The sequence below is a fragment of the Miscanthus floridulus genome, chromosome 7 (assembly GCF_019320115.1).
Source record: "Miscanthus floridulus cultivar M001 chromosome 7, ASM1932011v1, whole genome shotgun sequence".
In the NCBI taxonomy this organism is placed as follows: domain Eukaryota; kingdom Viridiplantae; phylum Streptophyta; class Magnoliopsida; order Poales; family Poaceae; genus Miscanthus; species Miscanthus floridulus.
The window spans coordinates 27081890-27097732 of NC_089586.1; the positions used below are offsets into that span (position 1 = coordinate 27081890).

Consider the following 15843-nt stretch of genomic DNA (forward strand, 5'->3'; position numbering starts at 1 on the left):
CCTGTTTATAACCCCTACTGCAAACCAAGTGTCGGTAACACGAGCAGCAACAAACTGGATGTAGGAACGTTCCGCCCGAACCAGTATAAACCCTTGTGTCCTCTGAGCACACCATCCGAGCCAGACGTATAAATACAAATTTACTCATCGGTGGTCCGAAAACACCGACATGTGACTCTTTAGAATTCCTGTGATCTAAAGAGCTCCTGAGTTGGAACTTGAAATTGATTCGTGCAGTTGGACTGGGTTTGGCCCACTTATGAAATTTCTTCGCCCATGGATCCCAAATTGACAACAGATACATCTTGGGCCGGGCCCTTATCTTCGTTCCCCTTCTTATATAGGGTTACAATATGTGTTTCACTTAGACTTAATCAAACATCGGGCTGGGTTTAGAAAAATGACCCAGTCATCTTTGATACGTGCTCGACGCACTATTATTGGACTATTTCTTGTTTTTTTTAGTTTTCATACTTTGAGCCGAGTTTTTTCAGGTTAGATTGGTTCACGGTCGGAAAATCAGAGCCCTAACACGACCCAACACACTTGCAGATCGGATTTGGTGGGTCTACTTTCATTCAGGGGCTGTTCAGTTTTCTCAGAATACACGAGAAACCGTTATAGCTTCTCAAAATTAGTACAAATTATTGAATTATTCCGACTATGAATTATTCCTGGGGCCCTGTTACTGATGAAACGAACAAGCCTAATCTTCTGATGATCTCCCCGTTCGGAGCGGAGTCCCCGGTCGGCTCCGCGCACTGATGGCGGCGCAGGCACGATTCCTTTGGCGCCTGGTTGGATTCCAACCAAATTTGAGTTCTAAACTGGACCAAACACGGAGAGCGGGAGGTATATTATCATATATAAGATAAAAACCACTTCCGGCTTCCGGATTTGATTTCTCGGCTGGATCCCTCGGGAAGGAATTGTCGTCGGCTCCGGCCATGGGACTACTGGCGCTACAGCGGCTCATAACTCTGCAGCGCGACCGGCAGCGTCGTCGTCTGAAACAAATCCGAGGCCAGCGTAAGCCCCCTACATCTCCTGCCCCTCATCACTACTGTTTCTTCGATTCGCCGGAGAAAAAAAGATCATCTTTTTTTTTACTGTTGTGTCCACTAACCTATTCATTTTAGGATAGTGTGAGCCGGCAGCAAAACTTGTACTGCAGAGCTTAGATTGCCACTTTGGTGTTGTGTTTCAATAGGTTAGGTCCCCCAACCAATCTGTTTTATAACCTTATGTATATGCAATCTTTGATTGATCCTAAAATTGATTTTCCCCCTTATTCGGTTTGGTGGGGATGAGAGGGGATTGAATCCCCTACAAGGCTACAAGTCAAAATCCCCCCCCCCCCCCCCCCCCCCCCCCCCCCCCCCCCCCCCCCCCCCCCCAATCACGTCGGGAGGAGATTAGTCCAACAACAAACATTGCCGCGTGTTCAAAGATGTTGGAGACAATTAGGTAGTGTCGTCATTGAAACGAAATTTTCACATGAACAACAGAGTAAGCAAGGTTGATTCCTTAAAAAATTGATTTTGGGAGGATATTTTTGCCTTTCCTGCATGAATTTGTCCAATTCATGATAGTTACAACCATGATTCTTGGGTTGCAGATGCTTCATCAGTGAACAAAAGAAAGGGTTTGCTCTGTCAACAAGATGGTGATTCTCGAGCTGCCAAAATAATGAGATGTTCAATCCCAGAACTTCCTGAGGTATGTGGCAGCATAAACTTTTGATGATGGAAGGCTTATAGATAGTACAAGTGTAATATCGCAATTACTGCTCTAACCACACATATTCTTGGAACTGTGCTAAACAGAAAACAAATTGTTTCCTACAGCCCTACACTAATACTGAATTAGCAGCTTTGCTTTGTTTTTTTTTAACTGATGCAGTTCATCTTAAGAAACTATTGCATCTTAAACTTTAACATTAAGAAGCTAGTGCTTTTTATGAGGGTATAAGCCCTTATCTACATCTACTTTCCTTGAGTGAGCATAATATAGATTTTTTAAGTACTGTCTATCATGAGTCTTGGATTCTCCACTATCTTGATGTATTTATAACATATCGTTGCACAACAAAATGTCATCTTGTGCTTTTTGATTGGCACAGTTGAGAAGAAACCGATAGCATTGATTTCTCGGTGCTCTAATGCAAGTAAAGAGTACATTTCGTAGTAATCAATCAGTGCCTGCCATTGTTAACTGTTTTCTTGTAAAGGCACAAATAACATTGTTAGTTTTTTTTTTTAAATGCAATGCTCAGTTTACCTGCCATGGTTACATTATCACTGCACTACCTAGCTATGTAACATGGCGCACCTTGTGCAATCATGCACAGAGCTACCTGGGGACTTAGGTAGAACATGTAGTCTTACTATTTCTTCTCTGGTTATAGGAACCATTTCCCAATGTTGAACTTGTACCCATGCTTGTGCATGCAGGACATTTGGCGCCATATACATTACCTAATGCCGCTGCGTGATGCTGCTCGTGCTGCTTGCCTGTCCCGTGCCTTTCTACGTTCCTGGAGATGTTGTCCCAATCTCACCCTGAACTGGGATGTGCTCAGCTCAGAAACACATACACATAGAGGGAGTTTTAGTTACAAAATAGACCGCATTCTAAGAAATCACTCAGGCTGCTTGAAGGTATTGGACCTTAATCTAGAAGATATCTCCTGCCGTTATCTCGACAACTGGCTTGATGACGCAGTTACACCAGGAATTGAAGAACTTACCCTTACGCCATATAGACGCAAGTACAATGTCCCATGCTCATTTTTATCTGACGGGGTTAGAAACTCCATTCAACATCTTGAGCTTGGGATCTGTACCTTCCACCCCACCGCTGAACTTGGCCCCTTGAGAAGCCTAACGAGTCTATGTCTCTGTACTGTGCGCATTACTGGGGATGAATTGGAGTCTTTTCTTTCCAACGCTCTTGCTTTGGAGCAACTGGAACTCTTTGATTGCAGGGAGATAGTTTGCCTGAAGATACCATGCGTGCTACGGCAACTCGGCTACCTGAAGATCGTTGGGTGTTGGAGGCTGCAGGTTATAGAGAGCAAAGCTCCAAATCTCTCCAGCTTTTTCCTTACCGGTAAAATTTCAAAAGTCTTGCTTGGAGAAACCTTGCACATGAAGAATCTAACCATGCACCGTAAAAACGTTGTCTGTTATGCACGTGCTGAGCTTCCATGCGTTATGCCAAATCTTGAGACTCTAGTCCTAAATTCAGGGGAGGAGGTATATGTACTCTCAAACTTAAGGTGTTGTGGTCAAACCATACCTTGTGCATAATTAACCTTACCTGAGACATCACGCATTTATTGTGTGCAGGTGGTCAGTACACCAATGCTGTCTAGCAAATTCTTCTACCTCAAGCACCTGTCCATTGACATATCATCAGCATTGAGCTTTTCCTCGTCCTATGATTATTTTTCTTTGGTATCTTTCCTTGATGCATCTCCTTGCTTGGAGACATTAATCTTGAATGTAAGGCCTATGCTGTTCATTCCATTCCATCCAATCCCATCTTGCAAAGGTCATTCTTACTCATTCACTTTCCTTTTTATTGATCTTTCAGGTGACTCAGCAACTTATGAAGCATGAATCGGTTGTTGGAGGTTCCTCACATTTGAGGCAGATGCCTGAACACCAGCACTGCTGCCTCAAGAGTGTGACCATCACAGGGTTTAGCTCTGCCAAGGGCTTGGTTGAGCTAGCATGTTATATTCTCAGCAACGCAGTTTCACTTGAGTGTCTGACACTGGACACGCTCTATGGTTTTAGGTGTCTTGGAAAAAAAGATACAACATGCATCCCCATGAGAGACTCTATTCTCAGGGAAGCCCGTAGAACGGTCACAGCTATTAGAGCATACATTGAGGATAAAGTTCCCCCTACAGTACAGCTAACTGTTCTAAAGCCCTGTAGCCGGTGCCATGCTAGACCAAGGTTGTCGGAATCAGGATCCTATTTGGGATTTTCTGTCTGACAATATCAGATCGGAGGATGGGAATCATATCGGATTTTATGAATTATATATTTTATATGATACTTGAAATATGCTGTAAACATTTAAGTCTATATTATTGACTTTGATTAATTTTACTTTTTCTACATTTAAGTGCAATTCTTGGCATTTTTCAACTTATCTTGACGTTAAATAGAATTTTAACACAGCTAAATCATTTAGGAAGTTAATTACATCAAATATTGTATAGTACTGTAGGATCGTGATACTATGAAATCTTATATAGGATCGTTTGAAACCTTCATGTAGGATCGATCGGGATACCAAAAAAATTAGGATATATGGAATTGGTATCTTTTCGACTTGGTAGGATTATAGTATCATGAGATTCTAAGATAAGGATCGGGATACTAATAACCTTGAGTTAGACCAGCAAGGTTCTAGAATTTAGTATCAGTCAGATGAGTTGATGTAAGTGTGCAATGTATAATTATTTTAGATGAACGATGTTTTGTTTCTGTAATCACAAGCAGTTTATAAGGCCTACAATGGCCAGTTTCCTTGGAATCACATATGCATTTTGCTTATTTGTTGCCATATATATATGTGTGTTTTTGTGCCATACTGAAATGTTTATCGGAGGGCTCTTCGTCAACAAATGTGCAATGATATATCTTACTTCCTAATTGGAGTGGGAAATTCATATTCTGACCGCCATGCCTTCTCTTGCAGGAATGAAATGATCATCAGCATAACATTTTACCTTCTTTTCTTGGCCTTTCTCAAGAAATTTACTGAGCTCCAGCTAGGGCCTAGGAACAGAAGAGATCGCCAGGTCATTGAGCTCTTTCGCTGGTCTTGTTCAACCAAATCAGCATGAGCTACAGAATTAACCATGCTACTGTGCTTCCTAACCAACCTGGAATCTGAAAATGTGAAGCTATCTTGGTCCGTAGTCCGTCAGAGACTTAATTCTACCATGCTACATTCCGGTTTGCTGGACAAGGTGCCACACGTCTCGCACTTGCCATCCTCTTCTACACAGACTTAATTCTGAAAAAAGAATCCATGAAGAAATGCCAGCTAGTCCCTTAGGCCTTAGATCATGGCAAACCTTTCTCTGAAAGAAGGTATCTGATTCAGCAAAGTATCAGAGTGTCGACACTCAAATTTGGCTTAGTTGTATTTTTCGGAATCATGGAATAGCCAAATTTGACTTATAAATTGATTTGGTGATAGGTGCCTTAGTTTGATTAATTAGGCTATAAAATAATATTGTAAAGAAGTTTCTGGCCGATTAAGTGTTTTAGCTGGTGATTAGTACATTGATAAATTTGCACGACGGTTAAGCAAATGAATTAGAGAAAGAAGGATGATTTTGTTGGAACACACAGTAACGACAAGCTAGCCAGATCTTCCGTGGACACACAGGCGGAGGAGCGTTGTACCTGTACGGCTGTACGACACGGAAAGGGTCTCCAGTTCTCCACGTATATGGTGCATGCCTAGTTGAATACGTGCATGAAGGGAAGGAAGGGAAAGGAGTGCCAGGAGAGAGTCCAAGTGCAGCACACAATCCTGTTTACCTGATGATGGTCACGTGATGGATGCTTATTATATTTTGGTGGAGTGCTGGTTACCGTAAATAAATAAGGCAGATATAGGCAAGTTAAGGCACATGCATGTATTCGCCCATGTACTTACCACAGGTCGGCTCGGAATTGGTTAAACCGACCAGACTGGTAGCCGTAACAGGTTGACAACACATCTAACCTATCAATACATATCTACTATTTTCTTTTATCATGTTTTCCAATCTACTATTTCTTCTCGTTCTTTGTTGTCGACGATGATGTTCATCGCTTCAATGATGGCGAAGCCCTAGAGTGGTCAGGCTGGCTAGGGCAGCCCATAGCCGCCCACTACTACAAAAACGATTCGTAGCAACGCCTTTCTTTCTTTGTAGGGGCGGCTCCCTATAAATGGTTGTCAAATGAGCCGCTCTTATAAATGAATTTATAGGAGCGGCCGGTGTTATCAGCCGCCCCTACAAATGGCCTAATTTATAGGGACGACTCTATATCCAACCGTCCCTACAAATCGGATTTGTAGGGACGGCTCAATATTGAAGTGCCCCTATTCAAAATTAAGCACTAAAATTTAGATTTTGTAAACGACCTTGGATGGATCTCGAAAAGTTATGAAACTTTGTAGTTGATAATTTTTTGATTTGAAATCATCTTGTCAAGGAAAACTATGTTTGAATTTCCTAAAATTTGAAATTTGAATTTTTAAACGACCTCGGATGGACAAACAGTAAAAATAAAAGTTGTAGATCTTGAAAAGTTATGAAACTTTGTAGTTGATAATTTTCTCATTTGAAACCATCTTGTCATGGAAAACTACGTTCGAATTTCTCAAATTTGAAATTCAAATTTTATAAGTGACCTCGGATGGAGAAACTACCAAAATGAAAGTTGTAGGTCTCGAAAAGTTATAAAACTTTGTAGTTGACAACTTTTCATTTGAATTAGTTTATGGCCTCAAATAATCAATTTATGCTCAGTTTTGTATAATATGTGGGGAACCAAAATGAAATATAGACGCAAGTGATCGTGAGGTGCAGTGGTAGAGGAGTTTACGCGCGAGCGAGAGGTTGCGGGTTAGAAACCCGGCCCACGCAAAGTGTGCAAAAATCGTGAAAAAATGCTGCAACGATAGAGTGTGTGTGTGGCTGCCGGTGGGGATCTCCTCGGATTAAAAAAATTGCTAATTTTTGCCCCTTTTTTCGTGATTTCTGAAAATTGATTTGTAGGGGCGGCTCAATATCCAGCCGTCCCTATAAATCAATTTGTAGGGGCGGCTGATAACACCAGCCGTCAGCCGTCCCTACAAATCGATTTGTGACCGCCCCTACAAATTAGCGATTTGTAGCCATCCCTTCGTAGGGGCGGCTGGCAAAACCGCCCCTACGAAGGATTACGAGCCGCCCCTAAAAAATGTTTCTTACGTAGTGGCCGCACTCCGTGACGGGGTCCCTCCCAGACGTGTGGGGTGTCGGGTATCAAGAGACCTCGTCGGCTGTCTTGCGTATTGCGCTTCTGGCGAGGCTGCGTATCGCGCTCATCGCTGGGAGCACACTGTAACGTGTTCGTGTGTGAACAGAGACTGCTACCATCATAGCTGCAACACTGATCAACCTTAAGACAACACCAATCACTAGTGCTGTAAATCAATGCATTAACACCATTCCTCCAGTTGAGAAACAACATGACATGTATGCTCACAAGACAGCAACAAAACATGTACAGCAGCAAGGATCTCTTAAGCCCTCGCAACCTACGAATGATCCGTCGCTTCCATTCGCGTACAATTAACAATTGGAGAAAAAGTTCGTATGCCACATGGAGAAGTTTCCATCATGTGAGACGGCTTACATTACATGTACGTGTCGCCCTATACTTCAACTATATCCGGTTAGAGAAGTTCCTATCATGTGAGATGGCTTACATTACATGAACTTGTTGGACCTGCACCCAATCTTTTTTTCCTTGCTCATGCGCTGGACACCATTTCTGTTTTCTTGTCCAGGCTAGAACGCCCCAGCAGCTTGTCGATCTCGGCAAAGACATCTTGCACTGCGGCATCTCCTTGCACCTAAATTACAGAAACCAGTAACAAAAGACATCTTAGCCTTCGATGGCTAGACCACAACATGAACGATGCGACGCCAACAAAGGTTTTGCATCTCCAAACTGTAACAGGCCACTTGTTGACAAATGATACAATCTATTAGGCTTTAGACTCATTCCATCGCCCTACGTTTACCACATAGGCCCCCCAAATTGTAACCGATGCTATGATGGAGGTTGATACACTCAGGTCACGGACTCCTTTCATCAGTCTAGGTTTGCCGGCCGTGAAAACGAGAAGATAAGGGACGACGAATTTAGGACAAAAGAAGAAATGTGGGAGTGAGACAAAGAGTGACTGATTAAGAGAGGTGAGAGTCAAGCAAGAGATGAAGAAATTTATTGTCTTAAATACTAGATATAGATTATATTAAAAAATATACACATGTGTTGGTACAGGTGAATGCTACATAAATATATTTTATGACCTTCCTTTTTTTCTGAAAGGACCTAACCGTACAAGAAGACATAACATATCACTTTTTTAGCTATTGAAACATACACTACATCATCAATATCCTAAGTGGCATACCTTGCAACCTGGTTGAGGGAGTGAGCATACCGGCCATGACTAAATTGTAAAATAGATTTATTATTAGTTTGTATGCTCTACGCCTATCTTGGACCCTGGTTGAGGGAAGGAGCACGCGCATGATTAAATTGTTAAATACAATTACTATTAGTTTGTTGTACTCTGAGAGAGAATTATTTCAACATTGCGTATGATTTTTTTAATATACACGTGCGTGTCGCACGTGCATTTCTACTAGTGCTACATAAATATATTTTATCACTTTATAACTAACGTGCATGTGGGCTGGACTACCTCGCACTTGTGCAAACTGTGCAATAATGTAAAAACTCCATCGATTGTGCTACTATAGAGGATCTCTACCTATCAAGATTTTTGTCTCAACATTACAATGAAAATGGTTTGTAGAAAAGACATGAAAGCAAAAGGCTTCCGTGTGAGATTCCGAATTGTCACAACTAAGTTTCCATGGCTAGAGTACATACTCAAAGATTTGTTATATTATAAACAGATCTCGGATGTTTCATATCGTAAAAAACTGAATACCTTTTGTTGTCTTCTTTTTCTTTCAACTTAAAATAGACACCAATCACCCGAACTCCCGGATTCCATTCCCTTGGTCGTTCACTGGTTTCCAATCCAGTGAACAATCCGACCAAATAAAAAGATTCTCCACCACACGTTCACGCCACACAATGACACAATGCTAGTTGCCTCTTTTCTGTTACACGGAGCGTAGGGTGCCTTTTGAAAGCCTAGTTTGATTTTGGATAATTGATGAAACCTAGCACTAACATTTGTCATGAGTTGTGAAATGAGCTAGGTTGGTGCAATCTAAGTGTGAAGCATGGTCATGAAGTCCAAAGAGATGGAGATGGACATAAGTTGAAGATGATCAAGCTTAACTTAGAAAAAAAATAAAGAGAAAAATAAAAACCGAGATGATCAAGGCAAAGGTATTTAATAGATTTTTGTTTTAGCACTTAAGACACCATAGAGGGTGTAAGTGCACTTAGGATCTATAGTCGTACTATAAAGAGGAGAAATCTTTGGCTAAACGGTTTTATCGAGTGCCACTAGGTGACATGACTTTTGCATATGCATTTAGGAACCTAGTGTGCTAACTTTGACCCTTGTAAAATGCTAACACACGTGCACACAAGTTCTATACTTTGTGGTTAGTAAGTTGGAAGCAAGGACGAAGTGTTTGAGGAGATAGAAAAAAAAAGGCGGCGGCAGTCCCTGATCGGACGCTGCACCGGACTCTAGCGCCGCGTACGGTCATTTATAGCCACGATGAAGTCTCTGGCCGAGAGCGCTGAGAAGCGACCGGACGTAGCGACCTAACGCTGGCCGTGCATCCGGTCATGCTAACCATAGGAGGCGGCATTCGGTGCACGATCGGACGCAGGAGCAGAGAAGCGACCGGACGCGCAGAAGAAAAGCATTTTCGCTGATGTACGCTGACGTCGTGCACGTGGTGAGTGAAACAGTGAAGATCGGACACTGCTATGCGTTAGGTCGCGTTCGACCGGGCGCGTCCGGTCACTTATTTCCTTATCTGAAACCTCTATGTTGTTGACCGGACTTTGACTGACACAGAGTCAGGTTGTTTAGAGGAGCGCGTCCGGTCAGTCTTTGACTTACGTGCTGATTGATTTCGACCATTAAAATCTGATGAACGTAACTGAATGAAGGGATGCGTGGCAGCCATCTAGCGATCGGACTCGGGCGACTAGACGCGGAGCTGCCTCCGGTCAGGTGCGTTCGGTCGGCTGGCGACTGGCCAATGGCTCTATTTCGAGGGGACGTCTATAAATAGTGTTTAGCTGGTCCTAGGCTCACTCTCTTGGTACTTTGACATACTTGACATTTTTGTGAGCCTAAGCAATCACCTCCCACTCATCTCTGGTCTTGTTCGCTGGTCTGAATCTTAGCTAAAACTGGCTGAAAACACTGTTCTGGCTGAATTGTTGTGAGAGAAAAAAATACTGTTCCGGCTGAAAAAACAAGCTGAATATAGGGTAAGCCGAACAGGGCCTCTATCATTGATTCGTCATCATAGTGAGATTGGGAGTGATTTCTAGTGCATTTGCTTGAGTGATTGCATCTAGTGTCACTTAGGGATTGTTGTGGCTGCGGAGTTCTTGTTACTCTTGGTGGTTGCCGCCACCTAGATGGCTTGGAGCAGCGGAGGAGCCTTTGGCACGTGTTGGTGATAGTTCATGGCTGGCTCCAGTGATTGTGAGGGGTCTTATACCTTCCCCGACGAAGAGCCAAAAGGTAACTCTAGTGGATTGCTCGTGTCATTGAGTTACCTCACTTGTGAGTAGGTTCTTGCGGTGTCCAATTATGTGGATGAGGTTCGTGCCACACCTCTTAGTCGCTGAACCATCAAGTGTTGGTCGACACAACGGGGACTAGCGTGCCGACAAGCACGTGAACCTCAGGAGAAAAATTGGTTGTCTCTTGCCCTTTTGGTATTCTCCCGGTGATTGAATTGGTATTCATCTTGTGATTGGTTCACTCCTCTACGCGGCAGTATAATCACCCTACTCACTCGTTTATATTCCCATAAACTAATTGTAGCAAGCTCTTTAGTGTAGCTAGAATTGTGTCGGGTTGATAAACCCGGGGTCCCTCATGGACCTGTTTCCCAGCAAAAGCTCGACCCAGCAGACGACGTTGCGAACGACGTGCAACTCCTAGGCTGGCCCAAATACCTAACGATAGACCAGAAGGACAATCCAATCTCTGACTGGAAGGCTTGGCCAAGGAGGAATGACGCTCGCTTCCAACTCTGGCCCGCCTCTCCGACCGAAAGGCCTGACCAGGAGGAACGGCACCCGCTTCTGACTCCTGCACGCCTCTCCAACCAGAAGGCTTGGCCAAAGAGTAACGACGCTCGCCTCTAACTCCAGCCTGCCTCTCCGATCGGCGCTTGCTTCTGACTCTGGCCTGCCTCTCCGACCGGAAGGCCTAGCCAAAGAGGAATGACGCTCGCTTCTGACTCTAGCCCACCTCTACGACCGGAAGGCTTGGCGAAAGAGGAATGGCGCTCGCCTTTGACTTCGGCCCACCTCTCCGACCGACGCTCACTTCCAACTTCGGCCCGCCTCTTCGACCGGGAGGCCTGGCCAAAGCAGAACGACACTCGCTTTTGACTCTGACCTGCGTCTTCGACTAGGGATACACCGAACCTCTGCTTATAGCTCTTCTCTGACTGGCGCAGTCAAAGCCAACTGGGACCAACCAACCGGGGATGCCCGCTCAGTGAGGACCTAGGAAACGGGTGAAGCAAGTAAGGCAGGGCGCTCAAGTCAAAACCGCAATACCAAGGACTGTACCCTGTACACCTGCAGCACAGTACCAACAGGGCATGTCTACCACCTTCCAGGCATGTTAGAGCCCCAGCAGTATTGTAGGCGCTAACGTTTGCCCTATAGTGTTGTGGGCGCCCTCAACTCCCATACCAGGCGAACACGGTAAAACCCCCCACATACCTCTGGGCACCAACAGTATGGTAGGCGCTGACATCTGCCATACCAGAAGAAGATGACGGAACCTCCCATATGCATCTAACATTAACAGTGTTGTGGGCGCCTACAATCATCATTGTACCCGATGGCATGGGCAACAAGACTTAATAGCATACGTAAACTCTCCCTCTCTCACTTGTAAGGCCATCTCTTTCATCTATGAAAGGAGATACGCTCTCTCCCAATGAGGAGGATCGATCGATCGATGACAACTCCAAGGACTCTCGAACCATTCGAACAACACATGATCAATCTCACAAACACAGAGCACTCGCTCGAATACTTAGTGCACGTAGGAGCTCCCGTCACTTTTGGCCCTTCAGTCCGGAGTCCGACTGGACCTCTTACACCTCCCATCTTTCTCCCTCTCATTTATAACCCCACAGCAAACTTCGAGCACCTAGGCTCAGGAATAAAGTCAACAACCGACTCAAACTAGACATAGGGCACGTTACCTAAACCAGTATAAACCCTGTGTCATTGAGTGATAGGCCACATCCGATCACAACGTGCGGCAAAACTACAAATATTTACGTGTTGGTCACTTTCTGCACCGACAAATTGAGAGCTTGCTTTGTAGCTTAAGATCATCTAGTGGAGCTCTTTAGTGTAGCAAGTGTGAGAGCTCTTAGTGAGTAGTGACTTACTCATTTGTGTGCCTAGTGATTATAGTAACTAGAATTATTGAATAGGTGGCTTGCAACCCTTGTAGAGCTAGAGCAAGTTTGCATTTCTCTATTTGTCATACTAATCAAATTGCTCTAGTGATCTTATAGATTTTTAAATAGGCTATTCACCCCCTCTAGCCATATTAGGACCTTTCAGGTGGTATCGGAGTTGTGGTCACCGTTTGTTTCAAGGCTTAACAACCTTCGGTGCAAATTATAGCTCAAATTGTGTTCAACCATATTTGGGGTAAACCACCATTCTTTGATGGCACATCTTTTGATTATTGGAAGAGAAAGATGAAGATGTACCTTGGTTCAATCAATGACAAGGTGTGGGATGTGGTAGAGAATGAGTTTGTAATCATTGACCCTGCCAATCTCACCGACAATGACAAGATCAACAAGCAATGCAACACTATGGCACTCAACACAATTTACAATGGCATTGATTCAAAGGTGTTTGAACAAATCAAAGATCTTGAGAAGGCAAGTGAAGTTTTGGTGAGACTAGAAGAAACATATGAGGACACTTCAATGGTAAAAAGTGCCAAGATCTACATGCTCAAAGACAAGCTATCAAACTTTAAGATGAAGGATGATGAGTCTATTCCGGAGATGTTCTATAGGCTACAAGTCATCATCAATAATCTCAAGAGTTTGGGTGAGAAGGTGAAGGATGAGGACTTCTCTCTCAAGTTCTTGATGTGTTTGCCAAAGAGATTTAAGACATTGAGAACTATCATCTTTAGAGATGGATTGAAGGATGTCACTCCAAATGAGGTGCTTGGTGATGTGATGACCAAGGACTAGTACAATAGTCATGGTGAAAAAATTGTGAAGGAGGAAGACAAGAAGAAGAACAGTGTGGCATTCAAGGCTGACACTTCATCCTTCAAGAACAAGAGCAAGGGCAAGGCTAAGAAGGAAGAATCAAGTGATGAAGAATGCTCTCATGATGATAGTGATGGTAAAGCACTAGCTCTCTTTGTGCGCAAGTTTGGCAAGATGAAGAAGAAGAAAGGCTATGGTGCAAGAAAGAGAAGAGACCACTTCAAGAATAAGGAGTATGTGAGGTTGTGCTACAAGTGCAAGAGCCCCGATCATGTTATAGCAGATTGTTCCTACAATAGTGACAATGAGGATAATGAGAAGAAGAAGAAGAACAAGAAAGAGAAGGAGAAGAAAGAGAAGAAGATGACCATCAAGAAAAAGAAGGGTGGATCCTATGTTGTCACATGGGATAGTGATGCCTCCATCGATGATGATTCAAGTGATGATGACAAGGCATCCAAGAAGAAGGCTCTAGCAAGCATTGCTATCAACAACAAGCCTTCACTATTTGACACTCCATCATGCTTCATGATCAAGGGCTCCAAGGTAAAATATGATGAGAGTGAAAATGATGACAGTGAAAGTGAAAATCATAGTGATGATGATGATGAATTCTCAAATGAACAACTAATGAACATGCTAGAACAAGCCAACTCAATAATTAACAAGAAAAACAAGAAGTGCAAAGAATTGCAAAAGAAGCTTAGTGCTCTTGAGCAATCCTCTGATGAGCTCAATGCTACTGTCGATGGGGAACCCTACGCCCCCCATAGACCATACTGCAGGGAGGTAGGCCTTGGTAACAAGGCCTACATCCCAATCGCCAAGAAGAACACGGAGCAAAGCAACGTGCAAAACCGAAACTCCAACTCAAACTATACAAGGAAAGGCGTCCGAAGCATAGCTTAGGACTCTGTCCTTGTATCTGAATAGGACACAAACAACGCCTCTCAGCGCCTGGACTATAAAGGGCTGGCGAGGGTTCCCATTGTAGGAGGAGAACGGATACCCGATACTCAGAGCAATACAACGCAAACAGGCTAACGCCAAAACTAGACATAAGGTTATTACTCGACCAAGTCAAGGGCCTAAACTAGTATAAATCGTGAGTCTCTTTGCGTAACCACCAAATTCCGCTATTCGCCGAAGCCCGAACAACTGTCCCGGGTACCCCTGTGGTAGGCTATCGGTGGTAAAACATCGACAGCTGGCGCGCCAGGTAGGGGCTTTTTGATGAATTTTTTCTCGAGAGTTCGGCGGACCTTAACCTCAAGATGACCTTTTCGATGGGAACAACCTTTGTCTTCGGATCCTAGATCTGCAAGGCTGACGACGACGGTAAGCTTCGTACCCATCTCCAAGAAGAAAAAGAATTCGATGATGAAGTTCAATACAAACTTGCCGAGAAGATGACGAAACTCTCAACTTCGGATACAACTCGGAATAAGGAAGAAAGCGGATACGAAACCGACTCTGAAAAAGAGATACAACCCGATTCCAAGACAATCTTCACGGCACAAGGGCCAAGCCTAATTGGACTCAGAGACACAACAACGATCGCGAAGGGATACGACCTGTACAACTCAAAGAAGAACTTAGGAACTTACGGACTGCGCAACGCGGCATTAGTCTATCAACACTTTACCCAAAACAAGATGAACTCAGCAAGAAGAATACTCCTAGAGGGAGCACAAGAAGGGATGATCATGACAGTGACCCCGCAAGATTGTGTGGTGCATTGGCCAGGTTCTTTCACCTCAAGCAAAGTCCAGACTGGCACGTGCATTGAAGAACTACCTTATCAAGTGGGAAAAGAACTCGGATCTAGTTCAGAAGCTACAAACAGCTCAACCAAACGAAGGATGGAATACCGTACAAGAAGAGCTCGGAAGAGGTATATTGTATATATGGCAGAGCAGTTAGAACAACCTTTAGAACCACCATAGATACCAGATATAAAATCTTTAGACGAATCAGAAGGCAACATCTCGCCAGATGAGAAAAGCGACAGCAACGAAAATGATGAGCAAAGACTAGCAAGGCTAAAGAAGAACAAATTGAAAGCTAGAAGGAGGAACCAGGCTAAACAAAGAAAGCAAGTCTGGAATAAATACAAAGCGGAGCTAACAGAATACAACAGAAAGAAGGCAGAAAAAGAAGCCACAAAAATACAAAAATGGAAAGAATTGAAGAATTAACAAAGGAGTTGTACACCCTCATGAATAACGAGAAAGCAAAGGAAGACCAGAAGAAAGAAGTCGGGGGATCAAAAAAACAACCCGGTGAAGAAATTCCACAGGAGCCACAAAGGGAGCAGCCACCCAAAAAATTGAATTTTCAAAGGATAGGACCAGTAGAAAGTGCTGATATCAATGGAAGGAAGGAACACTACTCAAAGCAACAAGAAAGAGACAAACCAAAATTCAGCCAACGCTACCAAGAAATATCAAGAAGATTTAACAAAGAAGATGACTATGGAGAGTCTGAGTTAAAAGAAGACAGGTCTTATTACAGAAGGGCAAGATCGCTAGATTACGGAAGAACAGAACCATATGACAGATTCCCTTGTTTCACAGGAAGACTACAAACTTTAA

The 15843-nt window shown here is 43.6% G+C and overlaps 2 protein-coding genes across 2 annotated transcripts; both read left to right on the top strand.

Moving 5' to 3' along the window:
- The first annotated feature begins 511 nt into the window (after positions 1 to 511).
- Positions 512 to 4154, top strand: LOC136462910 (FBD-associated F-box protein At1g66310-like). Its single transcript, XM_066461958.1, has 5 exons — positions 512 to 1029; positions 1619 to 1719; positions 2454 to 3257; positions 3351 to 3506; positions 3598 to 4154. Exons 1-5 carry the CDS (start codon positions 948 to 950, stop codon positions 4006 to 4008), a joined length of 1554 nt encoding a protein of 517 aa, XP_066318055.1. The 5' UTR covers positions 512 to 947; the 3' UTR covers positions 4009 to 4154.
- An 8561-nt stretch (positions 4155 to 12715) lies between these two features.
- On the top strand, positions 12716 to 15843 carry LOC136465261 (protein PXR1-like). The gene is made up of 3 exons (XM_066464069.1): positions 12716 to 13198; positions 13259 to 13795; positions 15826 to 15843. Exons 1-3 carry the CDS (start codon positions 12716 to 12718, stop codon positions 15841 to 15843), a joined length of 1038 nt encoding a protein of 345 aa, XP_066320166.1.